The sequence below is a fragment of the Manis pentadactyla genome, chromosome 15 (genome assembly GCF_030020395.1).
Source record: "Manis pentadactyla isolate mManPen7 chromosome 15, mManPen7.hap1, whole genome shotgun sequence".
Lineage (NCBI taxonomy): Eukaryota > Metazoa > Chordata > Mammalia > Pholidota > Manidae > Manis > Manis pentadactyla.
The window spans coordinates 55,357,581-55,370,866 of NC_080033.1; the positions used below are offsets into that span (position 1 = coordinate 55,357,581).

General features: G+C 43.0%; 1 protein-coding gene across 2 annotated transcripts in view; it reads right to left on the reverse strand.

Moving 5' to 3' along the window:
* The window catches only part of GFOD2 (Gfo/Idh/MocA-like oxidoreductase domain containing 2), a 35,797-nt gene extending 23,949 nt beyond the window's left edge, over positions 1 to 11,848 (reverse strand). The window contains exon 1 of one of the 2 annotated variants that reach the window (XM_036897803.2): positions 11,626 to 11,848. In XM_036897803.2, coding sequence (XP_036753698.2) covers positions 11,626 to 11,833 — 208 coding nt within the window. In that variant the 5' untranslated portion in view covers positions 11,834 to 11,848. The remainder of the gene's footprint in view (positions 1 to 11,625) is intronic. The other variant, XM_036897802.2, reaches the window with a different exon arrangement.
* Between the last annotated feature and the right edge of the window lie 1,438 nt (positions 11,849 to 13,286).

A 13,286-nucleotide genomic window follows, 5' to 3' on the forward strand; every position in this document is an offset into this window, starting at 1 on the left:
AAAACGAACAAACTGTAAATAAATGCAACATGTATGAATCTTGAAAACATTACGTTGAGCTAAAGATGCCAGGCCCAAACCCATACTGTAGGATTCCATTTATTTGAAATACAGCAACAGGCAAACCTTACTTATTTTATTTATTTTTTTAATTTAGGTATTATTGATATACACTCTTATGAAGGTTTCACATGAAAAAACAATGTGGTTACTACATTCACCCAAATTATCATGTCCCTCTCATTCCCTATTGCAGTCACTGTCCATCAGTGTAGTAAGATGCCACAGAATCACTATTTGCCTTCTCTGTGCTACACTCTTTCCCACGATCCCCCTCCACACCATGTGTGCCAATCATAATACCCCTCAATCCCCTTCTCCCTCCCTCCCCACCCCTCCCCTTTGGTAACCTGTAGTCCCTTCTTGAAGTCTGTGAGTCTGTTGCTGCCAAACCTTATTTTTAGTGAGTATAGTCAGAAGGTGTTAGTGGTGGTAGCTGGGGTGTTGGGGAGTCTGACTGCAAAGTGACACAAGGAAACATTCTAGAATGACACAAGGAAACATTATGTATTTGGTGTTGCATTATGCTTACAGGTGGTACAACTGTCGCAACTCATGAAATTGAATACTTAAGATCTGTATGTTAATTGCATGTAAATTTTACTTGAATTTTTAATCAACACTAAGCTGTTGTATCTAAAGGCATAGATAGTAAACCTATTCTTACCTTGCAGATTCAGGCCTATAATCAAACTAAATGGATATGTGTGAATTACACATCTCTTTCCTTTAAAACAAAATAAAAACCCTGGGAGGCTTACTTTTGGGGATATCACCAGTATAGAGACAATGACTGGAGCCAAAGAAATAGTTTCCTGACAAATGAACTTCAAGCTAAGGCCCAATGACCTAGTCAGTCTCTGCACTTGCTGAGGGTTTCTGAAGATGGCACTTTTCCCTAACCAATGCCAAACTGGATGAGCTGCTGAGCTGCAGGTGTCAGGCAAGTCCTCACTACTCATGACAACTCATACTAAGGAAGGGAGGGTTCAAAAGGAAGTTCTCCTGCCTCGCTCTAAGCAAGCAAAGTTAATGATGGCTGTAAGTGAGAAACGATGTGTAACAGTTTGTAGTTGTAGCTGTACAAGTTGGGCAATAAGGCTTGGCACACCACGAGGGTGGGAAGCCTTCATTCACTGCCCACCCACCAGCACACCCCAGAACCAGCTCCACACGTGGCGCCGCCAGCATGAGCAGCCTTCCTGAGCTGAGCATCCTTAGGTACCCTCTAAGGTGCCTCTACAGACCTTTGACCCCTCAGGCTTTCCACAGGACAGCTGTCAAGGGGCTTATTTGGGAAAATTTTTCCTGTGAATGAATTTTTTCAGGAATTATGTCCTAATATAAAACCTGCTAAAATTTTATAGCATAAAATTTTATGGCCAGAGGTGAGGCTAGGACCCTAGTTAGTGGGATGGACCCTCAACCTAATTTTAAAACATTGTGACATTAGCTGAGCTAATCATAGTCTGTGTTTCAGGTGCTTATATATAAAATGACACCTGTAATTTATGCATATTGATCCATTAATAAATACTTATTAAGTATCAACTATGGGCGAGGCCAAGGCAAAGCACAGGATGCATTGGTGAGCCAGGCAGATACAGTTTCTGCCTGCATGGAGTTTACAGATTAGCAGAAGAGATAAAACAATCAAATCATCACACAAAGATGTCATTACAATTTGAGATAAGCACTATGAAGGAAAAGAACAGGGTGCTAGGAAAGCATTCAGTAGGACATGAATTAATGTCACTGAAAGAACTGTTAAACGACACATCTGCAATGCATGTTCCATGTGAGAAAGGCACTACCCACACTCCAGGACTGAATTATAAAAACAATGACATACTGTTAGTTCCGTAAAGAAAAGGGCACAGCAGTCCAATGGCATTAAGAAACCAGTTTGTAATTGGCAGATGCTCTTTCCCCTGAGCAGTGTTCAAGTCTCTATCTAATGGCATTTCTTCAGTATAAAATGGATCCAAAGGAAATAGGAAGAAAGAGCAAAATGTTCAGAACTTTCAAACCTCAATTATGCAACTATTTTATGATGCTCTATATTCAACACACGATGGCTGACAACCCTTGAGTGTTGGTAGTAAACATGTCAGCTACCTGTCAATACAATTATTTGGCAAGTTTCAGCTACCTGATATCTGTCAAATACAATTAAAATGTTGCAGAATCCTATGGAAGATTCTCACCCTCACCCCTCTTTGATCCTGATAGTAGCTACATCTGATGCAATAGGTCCTATCCTCTTTGAAACACTCTTTACTTGGCTTTCAGAACATAAATTTCTTCTGATTTCCTCCTATCTCTCTGGCTACTTCTCAGTCCCCTCTGCTAGCTTCTCCTGGTGATGACTGTGGTAACCATGGTTCAGTCCATGATGATACTATTCAGTCTCACAGCTTTGAACACTACCTGTTCTCTGATGACTCCCACAGTTAACAGCCAGGTCCTCTTCCTTGAGCTCTAGGCTAGTATACACAACTGCCTAGCTGACGACGACTTGAATGTTTAATGGGTATCCCAAACTTAAAATGTCCAGACTGAACTGGTCTTTCCCCCCACCAAACTCACTCTTCCCACAGTGGCTTTGTCACAGAAACTGGAAACACAAATATTCTAATTGCTCAAGTCAAAACCCTGGAGTAATCCTTCATTCTTCTTTTTCTCTCACACTTCACATCTGATCCACTAACAAGTCTTTTTGGCTCTCTATTTTCAAAATATGTCCTGAATCCAAGCACTCTCCACTACTTCTACTGCTACTGTCTTTTTCAAGTCACCATCACCTCTCTCTCCTACATTACTACAATAGCCTAAATGGTCCCCCAGATCCCACCCTGCCCCTCTCCCCCATGCTGCAACCCCGATCTATTCTCAACATAGCACTGGGAGTGACTCAAAATGTAAGTCAGAGCAAGTCACTCCTCTGCCTAATCCCTCTACAGGCTTCCCATCTCTCCTGTAATAAAAGCCAAAGTTCTTCCAAGGACCTACATGGTCTGTCTGCATCCTCTTCCTTGTTTTATCTTCCTAACTTTATGCCCTATTCTCTTCCCCTCAACTCATTCTGCTCCATCCGCAGTGATTCACTGCAGTATATATCTCAAACATGCCAGGTATGCTCCTGTCTCAGGGCCTTTGCACTTGCAGTTCCCTCTTCTGTATAGACATCCTCTTGGCTTACTCTCTCCTTCACTTCCTTCAGGTCTCTACTAAATGTTATCTTATCAGAAACAAGTTTATTTCCTCACTGTTTGTTTCCCTCTACCACCCCTGCTAGAATGTATGCTCCTTGAGGACAGGGAATTTTTTAAAATCTGTTTTATTCACTGCTGAATCCCCCAGTTCCTAGAACAAGACTTGATATACAGTGGGTGCTCAATACATATTGCTGAAAAAATGGGAGATTTCAGACATTGCTCCTGCATAGTTAACCAATAAACCAAGATACACTGAACCCACCAAAACTGTATATAATTCAGTAGGGTCTTGGGATATGTTCACAAATGTGAATAGAGATTACTTATATCACTAATCTGAGTAGTATGGCACAGAATCTGGTTTAATGGCTCAAGAAATAAAACAAGTGTCATAAGATAACAGAATAGCTCTACCTGCTATTTGGGATGAGAAAAATGGGCTGCTGCTCTCAGTCTTAAACTACAACTTGACCTGCCAAGAGGGTGCCCTCATCCATAACTCTCCAACTACCACCCCTCTACCACGTGGCAACTCATGCTTATCAGTTAGCTCAGTCCCCTTGCAGGACTACAGTCAACTAGCATCTGGGGGCTATGTTCAAATGCCAACAGACAATCATGAAGGGAAGGCAAGTGATAGTGCACTCAAATAATTGTGATTCAAACCTCATCAACTCATAAGGAACCACTCTGGCTGTAGTGAAGCCTTCCTGCCCCACAGCCAGTCCATCACTGCACCTCATCATTGGGCCCTAATGCCTCCTGAATTCACCCACTGTTCTGGTTTCCTAAACAGATATCCAACTATTTCCTGGTCCTGACCAGTGCCTTCGCCAGCCTTTAAGTGCCCATAGGATAAAGTCCAAATTCCTTGATAGGCTCACTAAGCATCTCCCTAGGGTGGGCTGGACACTTCCCCACCTCCCTACCTGACCACTTTACCCTTACACTGCATTCAACATGCTAGCAGCTACCATATCCGATTCCTTCACCCCTGCTCTGAGATTTCGGTCTGAACTGTTTGCTCTGCCTAGTATGATCTTTTCTTATCTCCTTCTCAGGAGATTTGTCAGGTCTTCACTTAAACACCACTTCTTCAGAGAGGCTGTGCCTAGGCTGGGTTAAATGACTCTGCTCACAGTTCCCAAGCAGTGTGGGCTTTTCCCATCACACTTCATTGGGATCACCTACTTAGTGTCTGGCATGATGGCAGGACCATGCCTATTTCACACACTGCTGTCACCAAGGCAGAGCACAGGTCTGACACTGAGCAGATGCTGAGTAATGACTGAGAAATACACTTATGAATAAATAGATGTGAGAATGAATATATCAAGAAGTCAGGTTAAGCCTATGTGGATGTTGCACTGACTGACTAAAAGAATATAAGCTATTTTGAAGGATGCCCCAGAACTGACATCACCCTAGGAGAGGAATGCCATGACTTAACATTAGTTGCAAAGAAATCTGTAACATGAGAGCATAATTCTTCAGCATGGTAAAGGAGATAAAATAAAAATGTGAAGGCCACTTCTATGTTTAATCTTTGTTCCGCAAAAAGCAGGACCTGTTGGGGAAATAAGCAGGACTGCCTTCCACGAGGCCTTCAACATCTGTCAGTTACCAAGAATTAAGTAGAAAGATGTGTCAAATTGTCCCCCAGCCTTCCTTTTGGCCCCATCACCCCAACATCTGGAATTGAGCCAACATGGTGGATAGGCTGTCAATGCCTGGATGGAAGAGCTGGACCCAGAGAGGAAAGACAAGTGCACTTCATTATCAGAGCACGAGCAGGAGGCAAGGAGCGGCTTGAGTTCAGAACCGCATGTTCACAGCAGAGGGATTACCTACCGTTCAGTTACAGCTTCCCACTAACCAGCTGGACTTAAAAGAGTGAAACAGCAACCTGAGTGCTTTTAGCAGGACTGCTTTCAGACAGATGTGAAGTGTTTCCTTACCTGCATTTATGGTCCCATGGAAAAATAAAAGCCAAACTAAAGAAACTTTGTACTGAGTTTTACAAAGTAGTTATGATCCAAAGGTTCTATAGAGAAGGTTTCGTTTTGCTGTGATTTGTTTATTTTAACAGTGCCTCCACAGTGCCTACACTGACTCAATGACATGGTCACAGATTCCTGCCTTCTAACTGAGGGCAAAACACAAACAGGACAAAAGGAAAGAACTGCTAACCTCGCAGCTTGACAAGGCGACACGGCAGTGAACTGCTAGGCAGCTAACACAGAACGAGAAAGCATTCCCAGCCCTGGCCAAAGATGCCAGCTCCCCACCCGACCCCACCCTCCACTCAGTGTCCCAGGAGGGATGCTAATGAAAGCCTTAATGACCTGTCCAATGAGGCGTGACTACCCAAGTTCAAAAGGGTAAGTAAGCTAACTAAGGTCATAAAGGGGAAGTACTTTTAACACCCACAGAGGTATCTGGATCACTATAAGGTCTTAAAGTTAGCTCCAGTTGATGATTACAACAGGGAAAAAGTACTCATCAACCAGCTATATTAACTCTTTGTTTTGGAAAATCTGGCAATAACAAGATTTCTTCTCCCCTAAACACTGTTTTAACACTGAGTTCTGAATTGACACATCAGCCTGAAAATTCCATCCTCAGCCCCACTCTCTCCAGGAGCAATTTTATCTAAGCTTTCAAATTCACCAAAACCCTCATGCAAACATTCTTAATGTCTCATTTCCAACCTCAGCAACTTGTTCCGGCTCTGGCTCTTTACTGCTAAGTGTCTACTGGATTTCCCCAACTGAGTGACCTACCGGCTTCTCCCAGCCTGAATTCATCTTTCCTAAACATGAATCTCCTCCCATCCCCCCCCACCCTTTTATGGCACAATATCCAGTCACCAGAGTCCTTTCCTCATTTATTCCCCAATATCTTGCAAGTGCCACAGTGAGTCAGGCATCATGCACACAGCAGTGATCCAGACAGGCCAGGGCCCGTGAGCTTAGTTTTCATTCCTTGCTACACCCATAGCTGAATACCAATGACTGACTTACCACAGGAACATAATGAGTGTTCAGATATCTTTCCCTGTGGTGGGCATGAGAACAAAGACTGCCTTTGCCCTTAAATCACTGAGTTAAAGCACACTTGGCCTTGATGCATGTGAAGTAGCCAACCCTAGAGAGGTGTATTATATACTTTGGCTTTACCTGTGGCCCTAAGAAGAAGGTGAGTTTTTAATTATAATGATAAACATTTTTCAATGTGCAAACCTAATTTACTGAAGTTTTCTTAGTTATAAGTATTATAACTTACACATTATAAGTATCCATATAGAGTTTTCTGCTCTTAGGAAAACTGGTATTTCTTTGGTAGCAAGAGACACTAGAGATAGTCACTCATTTGCCCTCCTTCTGGATTTCAGGTGTAGAACATTTTTAGGACACTCCCGAGTAGAGCAACCTTGACCAGTGTTCTCTAGTAAAATAATCTACTCTCAGGACAGTCTGTGCCACATCACCCCCTTTCTTATTTTTCTTTCCTTTTTTGGTAATGTGTAATGAAGGAGACTGGTTATAAAATACAGGGTATAGATGGGATATGCCTTCCTGAAAATACCCATTCATTTTAGTGTTGTATAATTTCCTGATTATTGTTTAAATGATGTACAATGTCTTGTCTCACTATTGAAGCTCTAAGCTCTTTCAAGACCAAGACTGGGGTTTACATGGTATTAAAAAGATAGCAGGTCCCTGAAATTTCACACTGCGAGGCATTTTGGTACATACCTATGTTACGCTGGAAATTACTTAAATGCATTTAGATGTTCTTTGAACAACAATCTTAGCATGTTTTATGGATACTAAGCACTGAAGAAAGGAGAAACAAAGACAACAATTTTTTTAGAATTCTTTTAGAATTACCCATGACTAGGAGCAAGCTCAGGGCTGAGGAAACCAAACAGCTATTTAAGCACAATGATTTAATTTTGAAAATTACATCAGATAAGGAATACTACATTCAATCATTTCCCCCAATGCTCCAAAATACAATCTATGTCCCCTCAGCCCCTGGCACAGGAATAGGAATACAAGTGACTGAAAAGTAATGGTTAGTATGGCTGATCACCACCCCCCAAATACTCCCCTTTGATAACCATAGCATGCCCAGAATGACAAACACACCATCTCACATGTTCCCAGAGAGGCCCTCAGAGATGATAGCCATTCCCTACCAGGAACCACCACCAGACTGCAGAAACCATTAACCACATGGAACATCCTATAAAATGTTCTGGGATGCTATGCTGCAAACCACCCACCAACAAGCACCAAAGAGACCCTAAGGGTCAAGATTATCTGTCCCCAAGCACAAGATACAGCAGTCTTAAAAAGCAGCTTAAGATCTGTACAGTCACCTTTCAATTACACATTGAATGTAAACTCATTATCTAGGTAAGTGCATTACTGTTTGGCCCACTAACACCTGAGATGGGGAAATATCAGTGCTGCCCAGACCCTGCCATCCTCCAGATCCCACTTTTAATACAGGCACAGAGCAAGAAGGGGGGAAGGCCTGCAGAGAGAAAAAGAAGTTCAGTACCATCCTTTATACCAGCAAGAAACTTTAAGGAGGTTTTTTTTTTTTTAATGCATATACTGATTAGAGAAAACTGCTGTGTTCTTAGTTCCTTTTTTTCTTGCTAAGTTTTTACATTTGTTCAATATCAAACTGTATTCACAACTTTGTATCCTTATTTTTTTTAATATACTATCTTGACAATGGTTTTTCATATCACAGTTTTTAAGAGTTACATGACATTTCACTGACTACATGAACCAGCTTTTCATTTCTCTATCAGACATTTAGGTATTTTCAATTTGCTTTCTGTTATAAATGACACAGGTTAAGAAATTATGGTCAAGAAGTTACATGATTTGCCTAATATTATTCTAAGCAAAATATAATTGTGAAAATAAATAATAAAGATTTGAGGTTGTAAAGTGATACGCCAAATCTCAAAGCCAAGTAGAAGTGTTCCTGGTTCTATTTTGGGGTTATCTATTTTCATGAGAAAGTGAGAGCTGCCAGTTTGAGAGTCGCATGGTTATCCTGGCCAGAAAGGAAGCCTGCGCTCAGTACTCAGTTCCCATTCCTAACTGCTTAATTCCTAATTCTTCATGGTGAAGGACAGACAGAAACCCTTACAGAAGAAACTTTTGAGAATGGCTCCATGAGGTGTCAGGAGAATGAGCAGTTTCCCCAGCAATTCCTAGCTATCCTGGGTTCCAAAGAGTATGACGTTTTGTCACTGGCTACCTGGAGAACTGCCAGTACCTAGGACAAAGGCACTACTCGCAACTTCCCTTCTGAGAGCAGGAACTTAAGAGTAAGTGCTTAAGAATGAGGTCTGAGTACAGTTAAGTAATGCAGGAATATTCACCTTTTACTTCTTAATGTTTAATCCTTATTTTCTAAGTGTTCATTCCTATCACCATGAGAGAAATATTTACTCCATTTCTCGCTTTGTCTCTGTTTAAGGAGATGTATTTTAGTGACCTTATTCCTTACCTAATGGCTAATTTATGATGAGTGTTAGAGTGCAGGGAAGTCTTACTGGTTTCACGTTTTTCTCTTATTATGTATCTTACCTGTATCTCTTCCCATTCTAACTTTCATGAGCTCAAGCTTATTTCAAGTATCCTTCATTCCTTACTTTTTAAGACACGTGACATCTAAATTTTTTAAATAACTTGGACTTTAAGACTCTCTCGAGGTTAATACAAAGCTGCTATTTTGTGTATGTAAGAAAAATCATGTCCCATTACTATACTGTATATGAATTCTCAAAAATGGCAAAATCTCTGATTTTTTTCCTAGATGCTGTCCAATTCCAGTAGTGGATCTGTCCTAAAATTGGACCTCCTACTATATGCATGACTGACTTGTCAGGCATCAGAAAGGCTCTTCGCTGACTTCTAAGTTAGTGGTCTGTTTATTCCCGTGTTTTCTGAACACCCACCTACTACAACTTCTTTTATCAGATGACACTGCATCGCCATTTCATTTCTCCTCTTACAGTATAACTAGAAAATCAGTTCAGTGAAAGTAGATACTGTTAGCCTTCCTAGTGCATCTGGTACATTGGTCTGTTATATACTGTTGATTACTTTATTACAGGCCAGATTTGATAACTGCCCTCAGCTGCCCCAGAAAATGGAGTGGATGCTAATTATCTGTCAAAGGTTGCATTGCCATAGCAACAAAGAAACACTTTGAGAGCCTGTAAGTCCACCTCCCTCCTCTGAAAATCTTTCTGATTACAGGAGCTCAAAAGATGAGCACGAATCCAAGGAACACACTCGCCAACCAGTATATTCTCCAACTGCTCATTCAGGGTAGTATCTGCACTTGCATTCAAAGCATGCTTTCATACCCCATATAGCTCCACAGATGGTTATAATTCTGTCTTCCATCTTACCTTTATTTTTGGCCTCCTTGTCTGTCTTCCACCTGGGTCAACACTAAAGTAATGAGGGTTTCTACACAGCACACAATGATTTTCCTAAAGCTTTTCTGACAGGATTTGATTAATAATACCAGTTTTCCCCACAGATTACAAACCTTTCTGATAATATTCCATGGTATCTCTTGAGGTATTTATACAAAATGTTTCCACAGACGCAAGAAAAGTCAATACAATACACAGCCACAGTATCCATTGTTATGGTCTGGCATTGATTTATGAACCTAAGACAAAGCTTTCTTCCTTAAACTGACCTATTAACATCATTCTCTCAACCTACCGTCTCATCACTCTGAGAAAAAAATACCTGTTGCAAAGTCAAATATACATTGAAAATTAGTTTTTATCAAGCTAGCAACAACTTGACCTTGATGAGTAGAATCAGGGACCATCTTTTAACAATCACATACTTCTTGTTTCCATATTACAAATCTTTGTCCTTTTTTTTGAGAGGGGGTTTCACTGCTAACCCTCCTAGTAGTGGTTTCTAGTATTACTATATAAATCATATATCTGAATTTTTCTAGCAAATAAAAATGACTGAGCAGACCCAGAGCAATGATTCTATATGAAAAAGTAGGACAACCGGGTGGTAAAAAATAAAAAGCCTCTCAAACAGAATCTATCTGGAAAATGGTGAGTCCACCAACAGAACTGTCTGTTGAAAATTTTCACCTCTTGGTCCAGATCCTCTAAACTTTTGGTCCAAAAGCAGTACTTTTAATAGCAGTACATTTTCTGTAAAATGGATGGCCTTAAAACTCTTGGTCCCTGGTGTACCTTTCCAGAAGGGAGTGGGTTTCCTTTATCAAGAATGAATCTAGCTTCCCCCCTCTTACAGACAACCATCTTCCCTACACCACAGTAACACATTAGGTGTCTTTTATAATTTAAACAGTTGTTCCCTTCAACTGAAGGGTCACACTCTAAGGGCTCTTCCTTTTGAGACCTTTGAGCCCATACAGAGGTCCCCTGGGCAGTGCCTCACCTGGGATCTGGACACTCAAAAGGGCACCCACTTTCTCATGCGGCTTGCCCTCAGCATGACACTGTGGGAACAATGAACGTAAGTGTGGTTTATAACCTCCTTTGTTCACCGCGGCTTTAAACTTTTCTATTCCAGTCTCATTCTTTAGATCTGCAGTAGTTAGGAAGTTAAGTGTCGCACAATCCTTACAGGTCCTGATCTCCCCGTCCCCTCTTTCTTCTCACCACTTATGTGATTAATGCCTTGATGGGAATACCCTACCTCACCTTTTGCCTCCCCAAGTCCATCTGCTTCCTTCCTGAGCTTCCAAAGGTAGGCCAGGGCTATTGAGATGTGGCACTCAGTCGATACTGGGTCTGGCGGAGCCACCGCACCTTCTGGAGGGTCCCTTCTCCCACCTACCACCTGAACACTCTTTGCTTAACCAAGATTTACTCCCCCCCCCCGCTAGGAAAAGTCCCATCTCATTCTGAAAGGCGGTCAACCAGCTACCCAACGAGCCCTTTGTCTGAGGCTTCCGCACTTCTCATCCTCATTCACAAAGCGTCGGTTCTCACATAGGTAGCCGGTCTGCCCGGCAAGGGGCGGAGGAGCCTAGGGTTTCCACAGGTGAGGTCCTTCCAAGAGCCAAAATTCTTCGATTTCACGACCAAACTTGCAGGTCGTTTTTTCTGACGGGGGTAGGACGAACTCCGGGAGACTCCCGACTACGCGCCCGAGCTGGCAGTTGGAACGGACCCTTCTAGCCCGTATTCTGCGCATTCCCGCCTCCGACCTCGGGCGCCGGGCTGCGGAGGCCCGGCCGACGCCCGCTCACTGCCGCGCCATGCCCTCCTTCATCCTCACTAGTCGCCGCCTCTCACCTGGCACGCTGGCATCGCCCGTCCTGCGCCGCACGGGAGACCATGGAACCGGACGGGTCTCGTTGGCCACCCATCCACCATGAAGGAGGCTGGCAGGGACGCGCGGGCCTCGGAGTCTAGCGAGCCACCATCGGGAACGCGCCGCCTGGTTTCTAAGGAACCGGGGTCTCTGGATAGGGAGGGGCTGGACTGCGGGAGGTCTGCGCATGCTCCCCCGAGGGGGCGGTACCCGCGCTGGGAGGGGCTGTGGCCGGGGCTGCGCATGCTCGCTCGCTGGGGGCGGAGGTTAAGTAACCTAGCTCGAGATTCTGATCGTCTTTTTCCCTCGCTGCAGCTGGAGGTTCTCTAGCTGCGGCTTCTTTCGGGTCCGCCGCCCGGCATCAAGGTTGTGCTGGAGTGAAGGAAGATCTGGTGTTAGACAACGACCTAACGTTGAAGGACGCTAGTTGTCTCGAACTTGCCCGGACTTTTAGACTTCCTGTCTCCTAATTATTCGTTTTTTCTCTCAGGTGCTTTTCTGGGTTCCTCTTCCTCTGGTTTGTTGGTTTAGCTTCAGGTGTCAGTACTCTTCAGGACTGTGACCTCCGTCCCTGATCTCTTCACTGGAGCGTGCGAACCCCCAAGTAAATACCGTTTTGTCACAAGACTGCCCTTTATTTCACCAGACTGTCCGCTAGAGTGGTGAAATCCATAAACCTTAGCGTAGAACTATGTTGGAAATGTGGGATTAGGAAATATTTCTGAATGGGGAGTCCTCACCCCTGCTTGTCCGACTCTTGGTGAGAGTCAGGAACCTCCACTATAAGCTGCCAGTAGGAGGATGCCCCACCATTTTTCTAGAGTATTCTATGATGTCTATGATCATGTCAGTTGAGCTGAGACAGTTGTTCCAGCTAAGACCCGCTGTCCAGCAGAACTCTTCTTGATTTGGCAGGAGACAGAACTTCCCACCACTGCTGCCACCTTCATGATCCTGGAAGGCTCCCAGAAGTGATGAGAAATTGTAACCTCTATTATGAGAGTGCATACACATGTCAAAATGTGTCGGGTTATATTCTAATATTTTTGCATTTCATGTACCGCAATAAAGATATTAAAAATTTTTAATCTGTAACCCCACTCTTCTGATGCGATTTCATCCCCTTAATCCTCCCCCCTTGGATTCTAAATTGCCAGGCATAAAGGAGGCAGAATGAAAGCATGCTTGTGTTTGATCTGTTTCTGTCTTTGTTCAAAGTTTCACTCTAGGCAGTGTTTCGCAGCAGCAGCACTGTTGACATTTTGAGCCTTAAAATTCTTTGTTGTGGGGGGCTGTCTGTGCACTGTAGGGTGTGTAACAGCATCCTTGACCTCTACCTACCAAATGGCAGTAGCAGACCAAGCTCAGTCTTGACTATTATCTCCAGTCATTGCCAAATGTCCTCTGTGGCGCAAAATCACTCCCTGTTGAGAACTACTAATCTAGGGTACATGAACCTTTTCTGGTTTTTCTCATAGAACCAGGCCTTTGCACTTAATGCTCCATTCTTCCCTCTACACTAGCTTTTCCTTCAGTTCTGCAGAGTAATATAGTCCTATAAAATGCCCAAGTGACACATTCTATGAAAATGTTAGGGAAGAGCTGGATTAAACTGTGTATTCACACATGATTTTTTGAGCTT